General features: G+C 54.3%; 1 protein-coding gene across 1 annotated transcript in view; it reads right to left on the minus strand.

Moving 5' to 3' along the window:
• Positions 1-12,911, minus strand: part of ZFAT (zinc finger and AT-hook domain containing) — a 128,739-nt gene that overhangs the window by 73,564 nt on the left and 42,264 nt on the right. Inside the window, exons 4-7 of the mRNA XM_037048593.1 lie at positions 10,918-11,106; positions 8,827-8,977; positions 3,140-4,596; positions 2,182-2,414 (exon numbers count right to left, since the gene is read on the minus strand). Coding sequence (XP_036904488.1) covers positions 2,182-2,414; positions 3,140-4,596; positions 8,827-8,977; positions 10,918-11,106 — 2,030 coding nt within the window. The remainder of the gene's footprint in view (positions 1-2,181; positions 2,415-3,139; positions 4,597-8,826; positions 8,978-10,917; positions 11,107-12,911) is intronic.

The following is a 12,911-nucleotide window of genomic DNA, read 5'->3' on the forward strand; positions in this document are numbered from 1 at the left end:
CCCTAGAAGGGAGTAGAACACGTACTGTGTAGAAGCAGGTGACGCACCACGGCTGACAGCCATCCACACCAACACCCTCACACAGAGCACTCCGTCTTAACCTCCTGGTGACTCTCAGAGATCTACACACAGATGCAAATATGCAGATGTGTGCACACGAGTGCATGTGTCTACTGTGTTTATAGTTTGTGTGTGTGTGTGTGAGAGATTTACAGGGGGATCACTTTACAGATCAGGTAAATGTCTGGCCCCTGTGCTATACATCTGACACAAATATACTATCATTTTGCCATGTATAACGCTTACTTTTTGCCCAAATTTTTAAGGGAAAAATAATCATGCACACTGTACATGGTAGTACTAATTCCATATCTATATAAATGTTTTTAATTCTTTTATTTATGTTTATGCATTAAAAGTATAAATCTAGAAAGCAATAATGATATCCATATGCCAAAAATAATACAATAATTACTTTGTTTCTGGAATACGATAATCGGTTTTGTTTCTAAATATAAACAAATAAATAATTGATTTAAAAATTAAAACAAAAGATTATTTCCTGAAAGTTTGGACCAAAAACCTGGGTACCCATTATGCACAGCAAAATATGGCAATATTGAATGCCAACCATAACCGAAAAAAGTCATTTAAAAACTACACTATGTGGCTGTGGCCAGGTGGCTCTCAGTGGGCTGCAGAATCGTTCTGTGCACCAAGAGGTGGCAGGTTCGATGCCTGGTGAGGGCACTCTCCTAGGTTGCAGGTATGATTATAGGTCGGGGTGCCTGGGGGGGCAATAAGTTGATGTTTCTCTCTCCCTTCTCCCTCCCTCCCTCTCTCCTGAAATTAATAAACACACCCGCAGGTGAGGATTTAAGAAAATATGTATGTATGCATTGCAGTGTATGCCTGTNTAAAAACTACACTACGTGGCTGTGGCCAGGTGGCTCTCAGTGGGCTGCAGAATCGTCCTGTGCACCAAGAGGTGGCAGGTTCGATGCCTGGTGAGGGCACTCTCCTAGGTTGCAGGTATGATTATAGGTCGGGGTGCCTGGGGGGGCAATAAGTTGATGTTTCTCTCTCCCTTCTCCCTCCCTCCCTCTCTCCTGAAATTAATAAACACACCCGCAGGTGAGGATTTAAGAAAATATGTATGTATGCATTGGAGTGTATGCCTGTGCATATGTGTGTGTGCATAAAAGGGATGTATACTTTTTAATATGTATTTCATACAGAAGGCTATCAAGTCTCAGAAAGGACAAGTGACCTGTCCAATGTCACACAGCCTGTACAAGGGCTGGAGACACTGTTTGAATGCAGGGCTCTGACCCCAAAGGGCATGTTCTGACCTACCCACAAAACCTGAAAAACCCTACCTTCACCCCTAGTGACAAAGCGCTACATTGTTAGCGACACTGATGCCAGAAGACAGTGGCATGAAGGTCGCATGTTGAGCCTCCACCGGTGCCGCCCGTGGCAGGCAAGGGGACGCAGTGAGGACAGAGCGTGTCTGTCTGGGACTGCCGCGTCCCCTCGACAACACGTCTCGACCACTTTCAGGTGTTAGCTTCCTCAGTAGATCGGGGTTTGCAAAATAAACATCCCCCCATGGGCTGCCTGACCTCCCAGACAAAGAACGAAACCAATTCACCATCATGAACACAAACAGCACCTTGAATGAGCACGTCCCTTTTAACAAAATTAATGTTGCTTCATAGACAGCCTCTCGATTCCCTGCAAATAACACAGTTACTAGGTAGCAGTCTCACTCTGCTCTCGCTATGAGCCAAACCCCAGGCTTGGCCCTTGCCAGGCGTTATCTGGTTTGATCTCTCCATGACTCTCAGTGGCACTGTCATCATCATCGTCAGCCCTGTGGTCAGGGACCCTTAAGCACAGCACTGGACACCCTCGCTTCCCTTCTGTGGGCCTTTCTCCTGCAGACTCCGTCCCGTGCGGGAAATTTCGCACAGAAAGCTAATGTATTTGATCAAAAGGCCCCCTGGGGTGAGGGCTCTCGGAAGGCGCAGAGCTGGTTCTGTGGGAAGGACCCCTCTGGTTTCAGGGGGACGCCGACACGCCAGACTGACACGCAGCGGGGACACCTCCAAATGCATGACAGTGAGCAAGCCGGGAGCACCCAGGGGAGACGGGGCCGCCACTCGGGCTTCTACTTACCAGCTCTGTGTGCACTTTGAGGTGTGCCTGCAGCTTATATTTATCTGGAGTCGAGTAGTCACAGCCAGCAGTGGGACACTTCAGCAAGATGTTACTGTGTTTCTGAATGACATGGCGTTTAAGGCAGTTTTTGGTGATGGAAGAGTAATGACACTGGGAGCAATAATACAGGTGTTCCCGGGTGTGGGTGCGGACATGCATGTCAAAATGCACTTGGTACCAAAAAAGTTTGCCTAAAAAAATATGTTCACGTGAGAAGAAGGAAGTTTCTTTTAGACTGAATTTGATTTTTTAAAAACTATCACCACTCTGAAACGACCACATTCCTCTACGTCTCCCGCCTGTGCAGGCCACCCTTCACACTTCCCACCACACTGCTGTTGGGGATCGCTTTTCAGAGGTGGGCGATGCAAACATTAAGGGGGCTACTCCTTTCGCCTGACGTCAGAGCCGGGAGGGGAGGACACGAATGTCTGCTGAGGACCGATCGCGGTGCCCAGTTCTGTCATGCACACGCTAGTGTGCTGGCAACACACAGTCACCGGGGCACCGCCAGGCCTCCTGCTCTCCTGGGACGTAGAGGCCGCGCCTGCTCTGTGACTGGAAGGTTCTATTCAGGGCCTCCCTACAGAGGGCTGCTGCCACGTCCCTAACCGCTCTCTCTGCTTATCTAGACCTCAGCCACAACGTAAAACTCTGCGCCAACCGTGTCCTGTGCCAGGAGAAGGACTCTCCTTGGGTAAACCTCCGCATGCAGCCTGACTAAGCCGCACGGCTCTCTGTCCCATCACCCCGGCCGTCTCCGCAAAGACCGCACACAGGCGGCCACCTGTGGCTCCCTACAGACGGAGGGCAGCTCGCCTGGAAGCTGCTCTTTGCAGAGACGTGCGCTCACACCGCACACGAGGTGGGCGGATGGAATGAGAGGCCCGCCAGCTGCGCCCTGAGCCTCTCTTACCACAGTATTCACACTCCAGGTCTCCGTACACTTTCCGGAGCCGCTCGCACAGGCTGGTGTCCATGCGCCTCTTCTGCAAGCTGTCCAGGATCCGCAGGAAGGCGTTCATGTTCGCCCGGTGCTCGAGCACAGGCGTGCAAAAGTCGGCCTGGCCCAGGGCCTCGTCCTTCCCGCCGGCCACCAGAGGCGGGTCCGAGGCCTCAGCTGGGTTTGACCTGGGGCACCTACTGGGGTCTGGCCCCTCAGGCGGGAGGAGAGCAGCCTTCTGCCCTTCCTCCAGGGGGCTCTCCGAGGCCTGGGTCTCCTGGTTTGCAGTAGGGATTCCAGCCTTGGGCAGCAGCAGGGTGACTTCTTCGCCCTGAGTCTGGGCGGGGCCTACAGGCTGGGCGTCCTGAGTCTTCTCAGGAGCAGCGTGAGACCCGGCAGAGAGGGTGTCGTTTTTCAGCAACAGCTCACCGGGAACGACCACGTGGGAGTGCAGGTCCGAGGGCTCCACAGCAGCGGCTCCCAGCGCGCATGGCGACAGGGCAGTGCCTTCAGCCTGGGAGGGGCTGGCTAAGTGCGCGGCCGGGGCAGGCACCTGCAGCAGGGCCTCCGGCTCCTTCCGTTCCCCGTCAGTCTCCACATCCCCAGGGCAGGCCACCTCCTTGGGCGCGCTGACCCCCTGGAACACAAACTCCTCTCCGGCCAGCTGCAGCTGGCTGCCCAGGGACTCCTGCTGGATGTCGCCCCCAGGCTCCAGGAGGCAGAAGCTCTGGTTGATGGAGCTGGTGAAGACGGCCGCCTCCTGGGCAGCCCCGTGCACCTCCCGGATATGGGCGCGCAGCCGGATGGAGCTGACGAACTTCCTGAGGCAGAGGGCGCAGACGTACACGAAGGGGTGCTTCCGGATGTGCAGCTCCAGCGCCTGGTACTTGGTGGCCCCGTGGCCGCAGAGCTCACAGGCGAAGGGCCACTTGTCACCATGGACCAGCATGTGGCGGTCGCGGTCCAGCTCGTTCTTGAACTTGCGCTCACAGATGTGGCAGTCGTACAGCAGCTGCCGCTTGCCCTCCCGGGTCATGAGGCGGAGCGCGTCCAGCGCCTCCTGCACCTGCTTGTCCTGCGGGTCGTGCGCGTGCCGGACGTGCTTGATGAGGTTCTTGACGTCCGAGTACTTCTTCCTGCAGAAGCGGCAGTGCTGCTTGACCTTCTTGTGCACCCGCTCCACGTGCACCTTGAGGTGGCCCTTGCTCAGGCAGGTGAAGGTGCAGCAGTCGCAGGAGAACTTCTCGCCCGTGTGCTTGCGCAGGTGCACGTTGAGGTTGGCCTTGATGGCGCTGGCGTAGCTGCAGTGGGAGCACTTGTAGGGCTTCTCGTTGGTGTGGATCCTCAGGTGGGCCTGCAGCGAGTGCTTGAACTTGAAGACCTTGTTGCAGTACTCGCAGGTGAAGATCTTGAGCTGGGTGGGCCCTAGCCTGGGAACAGACGACAGCACAGTTACTGCCGGAGACTCTAACACCTGGGAACCAAAAGGCAAAGGCTCAGCAGGGAGCCAAGTGGGGCTGGGGGGAGGGACACGTGCACTTACCCACCAACAGGACCAAGGACCATTGAGGACGGAAGCGAGGGTCCGTGGTCCTGCACTCACAGTCTGGGGGGAGGGAGGACAGGTCGGCACATGGCTGCGCCACCGTGTGGGACACGTGGACTGGAATGTGAGCAGTGTGAAAGAGAAAGCCACCCCTAACTCGGAGGGGGGTGGCTGGGAAAACCTGTCAAAGCAAAGATGTCTGAGCGTTCAGGCACAGAACAAGGAGGAGGGGGGCCGGAGGAGGAGGAGCACTGTGTCGCTCAGAATGTGGGCGAGAACCTGCTCTGTGCCAGGGCTGGCCTGCACGGGTCCTGGGCAGTTCGACGGGGCCAGTCCCGACCGAATGAGCCCCGTCTGCTCCGTGAGACTGTGCACCACCTGCTCCGGCTCGCTCGATAACTCCAGTAACCCAGACTCGCCTGTCCCGGCGGCAGCCTTTCCCTCTGCTGCAAGTTCCCACAGGCGGGCTGCCCATTAGCAAAAGACCCCGACCTTTCTCCAGGCTCTCGCTCCTTCCAGGAAAGTGCACTGCAGTGTCTGACTGGAGTCTGGAGCAGGGCCAAGCCTTGAGAACCGAGCTGCTTCTTTCTTTCTGCTGAGGACATGTCTGCATGTGGATGTGTGTGGCACTGAGCCCCCAGTGAGGTGGGCACCCACGGGCCTGGCCAGCTGCAGTGAAGGACTGCAGGTGGAAGCAGGTGGGGGTCGGCTGCATAGTTCTCTGGCACAGTCACAGAAGGCCCCGTGCCAACTTGCGCCACATGACTTTCTCCTACTGACACAGAATCTGCATCTTACTCTCCTGTGTCACGGCTGGTTTTGAACTTGGACAGCTCTCGGAGGTCAGCGGTTGGTCATTAGCCTCATTCATCACTTATTAATAAATGAGTGGCACTGATTAACACTTGCCATGTGCTTCAGGCGCTGCTGGGTCTCACATACGGGGTGGGTGAGAAAGCATAGTCCCCCTCGGAGCCCTTTCCCCTCAACGGGAGATGTGAGTGGGGAAAGAGACGGTGACAGTACCAGTCACAGCGAATGAGCACTGAGCACTCAGCACACAGCAGCCCCTGCGCCAAGTCTCTAATCCCCACCCTACCATTATACCCACTTCACAGATACGAAAACTGAGCCGGTGCCCACGGTCATACGATCAGTGAGCAGTGAGGCCCGGGTCTGAACCTGAGCAGACTGGCCGTCTCCAGAGCTAGCTCATCCCTTCTCATCCTCTGAGTTGTCTGGAAACACCACGCACACCAACCCCCACTCAGGGGACCGTACATATGGAGAAGGTCCCTGTGTGGGGTGCTCATTGCTGTTGGGACAGCCATGCCTTCTTTCTGAAAGCAGCAAGTGACAGTCACCAAACCACTATGACATGCATGGGGACAGGAGCTGGCACTGAGCCAAGGGGGTGGGCGAGGCCTCCTCCCCCACCAGGGCTCCCTTTGGACGTGTGTTCGGGTTCCAGGGGAGGCCTCAGCGACACGAGCGACCACACTGCGCTATGAGCCAGACAGCGTGGAGCCGCCCCCGCCAGAACTGCCAAGCCTGGCATTATGGGACTCCCCACCACCATGTTCGATCAACACAAGCTGCCTTGCCCTTAAATCAAAAATATTCAAATGGATCACAGTCCACGAACCCCAGAGGGTACACCTCACAGGGTGTAATTAAAATATTCAAATGTGGAAGTTACTGTATGCTAAATCCAAGGCTAATTTAAGGAAAGTCATTTGGACTTTTCTCAAATGATAAAAATATCCAGAAGGCAACAAATTGTATTGGTACAAAGCACCAAAGGAAAAAAGCCTGGACTCAGAACGTTAATTAAACAAACACATCATGGCACTTCCATCTCCGATGCAAGATCTAAATGGTCTTAGGAGAACCCTCCGCTGCTCTGTGCCGTCAGACAAACACCTGAGAACGCCCTCGGCGCCCTGTTTCCCACAAAGGGGGTGAATCCAATGTGGGTGCTAAGCAGCCTACCTCTGAGTCTCAAGTGCAGCCCGCTGCCTGAGACCGTGAACGGAGGCATTGGGCTGCCAGGCCCCGCAGCCAGCTCCTGTTAGGTTATTGGCTGAGCCCCCACCCCTCCCCTGCAGGAGAATGCGATTGGGCACTCTGTTCAAATGGCCAGGCCTCTGGATCCAGAATAAGGAACACAAATCCCAATGAAGGGGCTCGCTGAGCTGTTTCTCTCTCACACAGCTCAGAGCGGGAAGCCGTTTGAGGCTCCCAACACAGGAGACAACTTTGACACATGTATTTTCATTCATTCATTATCTCAGAAAAGCATTCCAGACGCTAGGGATGCACAGGAACCGAAAACAAACACGCCCCGTGCTCTCTGGGAGCTGACCTTGTAGAGGAGCATGGGCCAGCCCAACACTGAGCAAGGAAGACCGCAGGCTCCCAACTGCAATGGGAGAGGAACCGGGTCAGGGCAGACCGAGCTCCCTCAGGGGCAGCGCGGGCCCCCCTGAGGCCTGGGCAGCTGAGCAGAGAGCTGAGGGATGACCAGGGGGAGGGGAGGCAACCAGGAAGAGCGCGAGGCACCTGCAAATAAGGTTAAGGAAGTAAGACGCGCCCAGATGGCTGGAGCCAGAGAACCAGAGGGCACACGGGAGGGGGCCAGGCCGGGTGGGAGAGGGGGCAGCCCCAGAAGGCCTGAGGCCAAGTTCTCCCAAAAGCAGTGGGAGACCTTAGAGGGGATGATCCAACAGGCATTTTGCAAAGATCCCCTTGGCTGCCATGCCCAGACTGGAGAAGATCACAGCACGTCCCCGGAAACAGTTCGTAAATAATTTCAGCAAAAAGAAAGTACAATGAGACGAATATTAAAAGCAAGATACAAAATCGCTCCTAAAACATAAATTCGATTTTATAAAACATATGGGCTGCAGAAAGGCTGGAAGGGAAAACACTGAACTATTAACGGAGGTTATCTCAGGGTGGGAGGGTCGCAGATGGTTGTACAGTGCTTCTCCGGATGTCCCAGAGTTCCTGTATGATAAATCTGAGCCACATGTGCGTGAGGACCTAAGACGGCCTAGCTGACAGACTGCTTAACCTAAAGGTCTGCACCTGTTTTACAAAGCGCAACTGTCATACCAAGAAGGTCTCTTTCATAACAAACATGACAAAATACCAGTACAATATATGACAATAGAAATACCACCTAGATCTGTTCATTAAATACTGAGCATTAACCTACATGCAACTGGATTAGCGTTTAGCTGAAGCCCTCCCCAACAAACCTTGAAACAGTGTGACGATAAGTAGCTAAAGTCTACACAGCAACCTGAGTTGAGACCCGAATGATCTCAAATTTAATTGCATTACAGGCTTGCCAAAGGAATGAGTACTTTTATAGCTTCATCAATAAATTTGGTCATCCACATTTGCAACAAGAGGGGACCAAGCCTATAAAGTAATGAAGCCCCCGCGTGACACCACGTTCCAATAGAGAAAGACCACCGCGGCACCAGACACTGCACGGTGCTTTATCATTCATTCTCTCCACCACGCCGAGTCCGACTCGACTGGCTGGTGTCGCAGGAGCTCGGAGGCAAAACCACCTGTGTCAGGTCACAGCAGAGGGAAAGCAGGTCCCCACAGCGGCCGTGTCTGTCCCATCCCCACCCGCATCCTCAGTCCCTGACCCAGAACAGATGTCCAGTCTGCGGAGCCGAACCAGGAGAAGAGTCCAGAACCGCCCAGGTCAGTGCAGCACTAAAACTCACTCTTCTTCCAGGAAACCTCATTCCCCCTCCTCCAGAAACAGAGGGAGCCCCTGGCACCTGGCGTTTCTTTGTTTTTCCTCTCAGCTGGAAAAAAAAAAAAAACGTCTGCAGAGCTCAGGCGTCAGTTTGCCGCCCCAGCCAGCGCGCACGCAGCTGAGACAGGCCCAGGGAGCACGCGGAGGGGACACGCCCGCCTCCACTGTGGGCTGCAGACTGGCCACGAAGGAGGGGCGGCTTCTCCAGTTAAACGGCGACACCAGTGTCCTTCACGGAGCAGACCCTGATCAGCTCACGCACTGTCCTCTCGCCCTGGGGCAGCACTGGCGCCAGCGGCTGGCGGGAGTCACGTAGAACACCCACTTTACCTGCTCGACTTCATGGGCTGCTCATACGGCGTCTGCTGGATCGCGTACTCCTGGTACCCTCTCCGGGGCGCCCGCTCGGCGGAGGCGGCCTCGGGGTTTGCGGCTCCTGTTTCTGGGGGTCCAGCTTCCACGGGAACAATCTTGGTAGCACCTGAGAGGGGGCACAACGCACTGCGTGTTAAAGAGGCACCACGGGTGGCCCCGGCTGCAGCCCCATGCAGGGAGCAGAGCCTGGGGTGCACATTTCTGACCCGGATGACACCCCGGTATCAGTTTCCCTTCAGGACACACATTTAATGTGCGTGTGCACTTGGGGGAAATGGATGCACTTTCTGATAACCTATCAAAGGGTCCTGCGGTCCATTTTCACTTGATCTATTTATTAAAAGTACACAAACATATAGACAAATACATACATGTTTACCTGCCTGGTGTTGTGTGAAACCACATGAGTTGAACTTTACATAAATGGAAATTTGCATCGACAGCACGGGGTAGTGGTCCTGGCTAATGTGCTCAGTGGGCTGGGCATTGTCCCACAAACCGAAAGATTGCCAGTTTGATTCCCAGTCAGGGTACATGCCTGGGTTGCAGTCCAGATGCCCAGTAGGGGGAGTGTGAGAGGCAACCTGTTGATGTTTCTTACATAGATATTTCTCTCCCTCTCTTTCTCCCTCCCTTTCTCTCTCTAAAAATAAATAAAATCTTTATTTAAAAAAACAGGGTGGTGAGCAGGGTAGTGGGGAGCAATGGGAAAAAATGTGGGACAACTGCAAATGAACAAAATAAAAATGTATAAAAATTAAAAAGTAACAGCTAATAAAAGAAAAGCAGCTCAGAGCAGAGGAAGCTGCTAGCTCCCCGCGAACAAGCGTGGGCGCCACCTGGGGTCCAGCCCACAAGTGAGCTCCCTTCCCAGCCGTGGCCTCTGCTTCCACACAAGGCGAGTGAGTGAAGGGCTGGGAGTGAACACACTCAAAGGTCGCCTTCCGTGTGCAGCTCAATGGTGTAAAACAGCCGGAGACCTTTCACGGCAGCGACACTTCAGACGAGCGTGCACTGCACACACGCACAGGTGTCTATCAGGTGCATTAAAGAAAAGGCTCCGGTCTACCTCTCACTTCCATGACAGCAAAGGAAATTAACTCCACTCTTCACTCCCACTGAACAGAAGTCTCAAAACACTACCATCACACTTTCAGAAATTATTGTAGGAGCTTCCTCTAGAGATGGCTGAAAACAGGAACCTCTTCCCTGAGGTTTCCACTCACGGGAACTACATAACACTGCTCTGAAGTAGGGTGGGAAAGGTAAAGTGACTTTCCAGAAAGTTTTTCCAGTCACAAGTTTTATGTGGATTATTCTCCACTTACCAACTTTCTCAGCACTAAAGTATTATGAGGCATTTATTCAGCATCTTCATTTTAAATAATGAGTTGCCATTAGTATTGAAAAAAAGATGCTTAAAAGGCACTTGCTATTTTTAAAATCCTAAACTTAAGTTTTAAAATTTCATTTCACACCTAACACCCCAAATGGATAGGAAAAACCCTATTATTTTACTTTGGAACCTATGATAACAAACTGCTCTTAGTCTAAAGCAATACTTTCTGGAAGAGACTTTTAAAAAAAAGTAGCACATTCTATCCACTCACTATTTTATGTGAAAGGAAAGAGAAACAGACATTCCCAATATTGTAAACTATCTGATGAACCCACTAAAGGTGCACAAAAGGAGTGAGGTGGCGGGAACTGAACACTCAGCACAGTTTTGGAGAAGCAGCGGCCCCGCTGAGCTCAGTGAGGGAGGGGGCGTCCGGGGAGGGGCTGGGCCAGAGAGCGAAGACGGAAAGCTTGTCCTTGGCTGCAGCACCTGCGCAACCGCTGGGGTGGGACGGGCAGGGGCGGCTGCAGAGTGGGTGGCCGCGGCAGGAGGGGTCTTTACTCTTCCTGTACACGGCACACACAGCCCTGCCATCATCCCATTATCGGGAGATGAAATGGGGCCCCAGGGTCCAAGTGGTCAGGCTGCCTTTGGTACAGCTTTGCCCAAAGGTCCCCGTCTGGTCACTTCCCACTTGTCCTGGTCACCTGGGATGGCCTCGTGGGCAGTTAAAACCACACTGACGATGGGCTTCTTCGCTCCAGATGCCTGCCCGGCCTCCTTCCCAGAGGAGACCCTCTGGACCTTCTCCGTCCTCTGCGGCCGTGGCCTCCTCGGGGCCTTTTCTCGGTCTTCTTCCTTAAACTTCTTCTCCAGCTCCAGGTCAGACTCGTTACCTGAAGAGCAAACACTGAGATGGAGAGAACACCCTTTCCGAGCAGAGGCAGAGCTGGGGGGCACCCAGAACCCGTCTAGGGACAGGGATGAGGGGATGAGCCTATGGCGTGCATGTGGGTCCCCTGTGGGGCAGGCCACCATGTCCCTTCAGAGGTCATCCTGGGTTCTTCCACCTATCATTGAGTCAGTACATAGTCCCTGCACCCCCACCACAGGCCACGGTCCAGGCACTGGGATGCCTCCCACCTTATTGGTACAAACCCCACCAGACTTCAGTCACTCACAAACGACTCTGGGCGGGAGAGATCACCAAGACCTACAGCCTGAGAAGAAATCATCACTTCCTCATCCTATGGTGAGTAGGCGCCTTGTACACGCCAGGCACGGAGGACCCAGCCTCCTAAGATGCGTCTCAGACCCCGCCCTTGCCCCGGGGAGAGGCCAACTTGCAAGCAGGTGCAGCTGGGGACAGGCCCTGCACACCACCTTCATGGGGAAGGGGTTGGGACATTGGCGGGGAGGGAGGGTAGATTCTGGCTAACAGGCCAGAAAAGGCTTTCCAAGGAGGCAACCCTTCCATTGAATTCAAAGACAAGCGTTTGCAGCACAGGGCAGGTGGTGGTAAAATGGCAGCATTCCACCAGAAGAAATAAAAGGTAGCAGAGATGAGGCGTAATGGTGCCCCGAGCGGCTCCCTTTGTGGAGAAGCAGGATGGCGGAAATAAGGCCAGGGTAGGGAAAGCTGGGTCCCAGAGGACCGGGACGTCGGGAGAAGCCTGGAACCTCCATGAGTGTCAGTGCTCATGAGGCCTGAGCAGCACGGGTGACGGACGTGGGCTCAGGACAGAGCACAGGTCCCGGCTCCTGAGCAGCCAGGGCTGCGCTGGCAGGTCATGGGACACAGTCACCAAATCTTTTGGCTATTCAAAGGCAGACTGGAAATCCAAATTTTCATACGAAATCCGATTTTTTCGAGGCTAACTCTAAAGAGTTTTAAAATAATAGGGGAGCCAACCAAAACATGTCTGTGGGCCCATGGGACACGCCGCTCCCCTGCCAATCTGGAAGGCAATGGTGAGCCACTGAACCATTGTTTGGTGGGGGGGGGCAGGGGGGGCTTGATTAAGTCTGTGCTTTAAATCTGCACCACCACTGGGAGAATGAACTGAATGTGTTCAAAAGACATTCATACACATGGAGGACGGCCGTGTCGGCCACCAGCAGGACAAGAGCCAACTCCACATGGCCAGGCTGGGCCCTGGCCTGAGAGGCGGGAGCCATTTGGACATCCAGGTGAAGGAGGACGAAGGAGTGGGCTCTTGATGGACAGCTGTCCCAGAGTGCAGAGCAAGACGCAAAGAGAGGGAAGAAGGGGCAGGGCTCTCCCCTTACGCAGAATCACGGCCACAGACCTAAAATCACTGTCCAAGAACCACTTCCTCAGAACGCTGTGACAAGCACACACAGCCCTCTATCAGAGGAGCCGAGTGGGTGGCTGGCTGCAGAACCGCACGTAGGGAGGGGACAGTGGGGGCTCACGAAGGGCTGGGTTATCAGAGGCGAGGCGGGAGCCCTGCAGTGATAAGGCAGAAGCCAGAAACGTGGAAGAGACTGAGGAGGGTGGCCTGGGTAACTCGGAGCTTCCCATGACTCAGGTCTGCCTGCAGCCAGACCTGTGCGTCCGCGTCCCCACAAACGCCTGAAGGCAGACAGTCAATAGAGAGGCACAGGTTTTTAGGGAGGTGAGTCTCTCTCAAGAGGAGGCAGGGACAGGCCTGGCTCGTGCAGACTGACCAGAGCCTCA

The sequence above is a fragment of the Sturnira hondurensis genome, unplaced genomic scaffold, assembly GCF_014824575.4.
Source record: "Sturnira hondurensis isolate 20B ecotype Veracruz unplaced genomic scaffold, ASM1482457v3 Scaffold0006413, whole genome shotgun sequence".
Lineage (NCBI taxonomy): Eukaryota > Metazoa > Chordata > Mammalia > Chiroptera > Phyllostomidae > Sturnira > Sturnira hondurensis.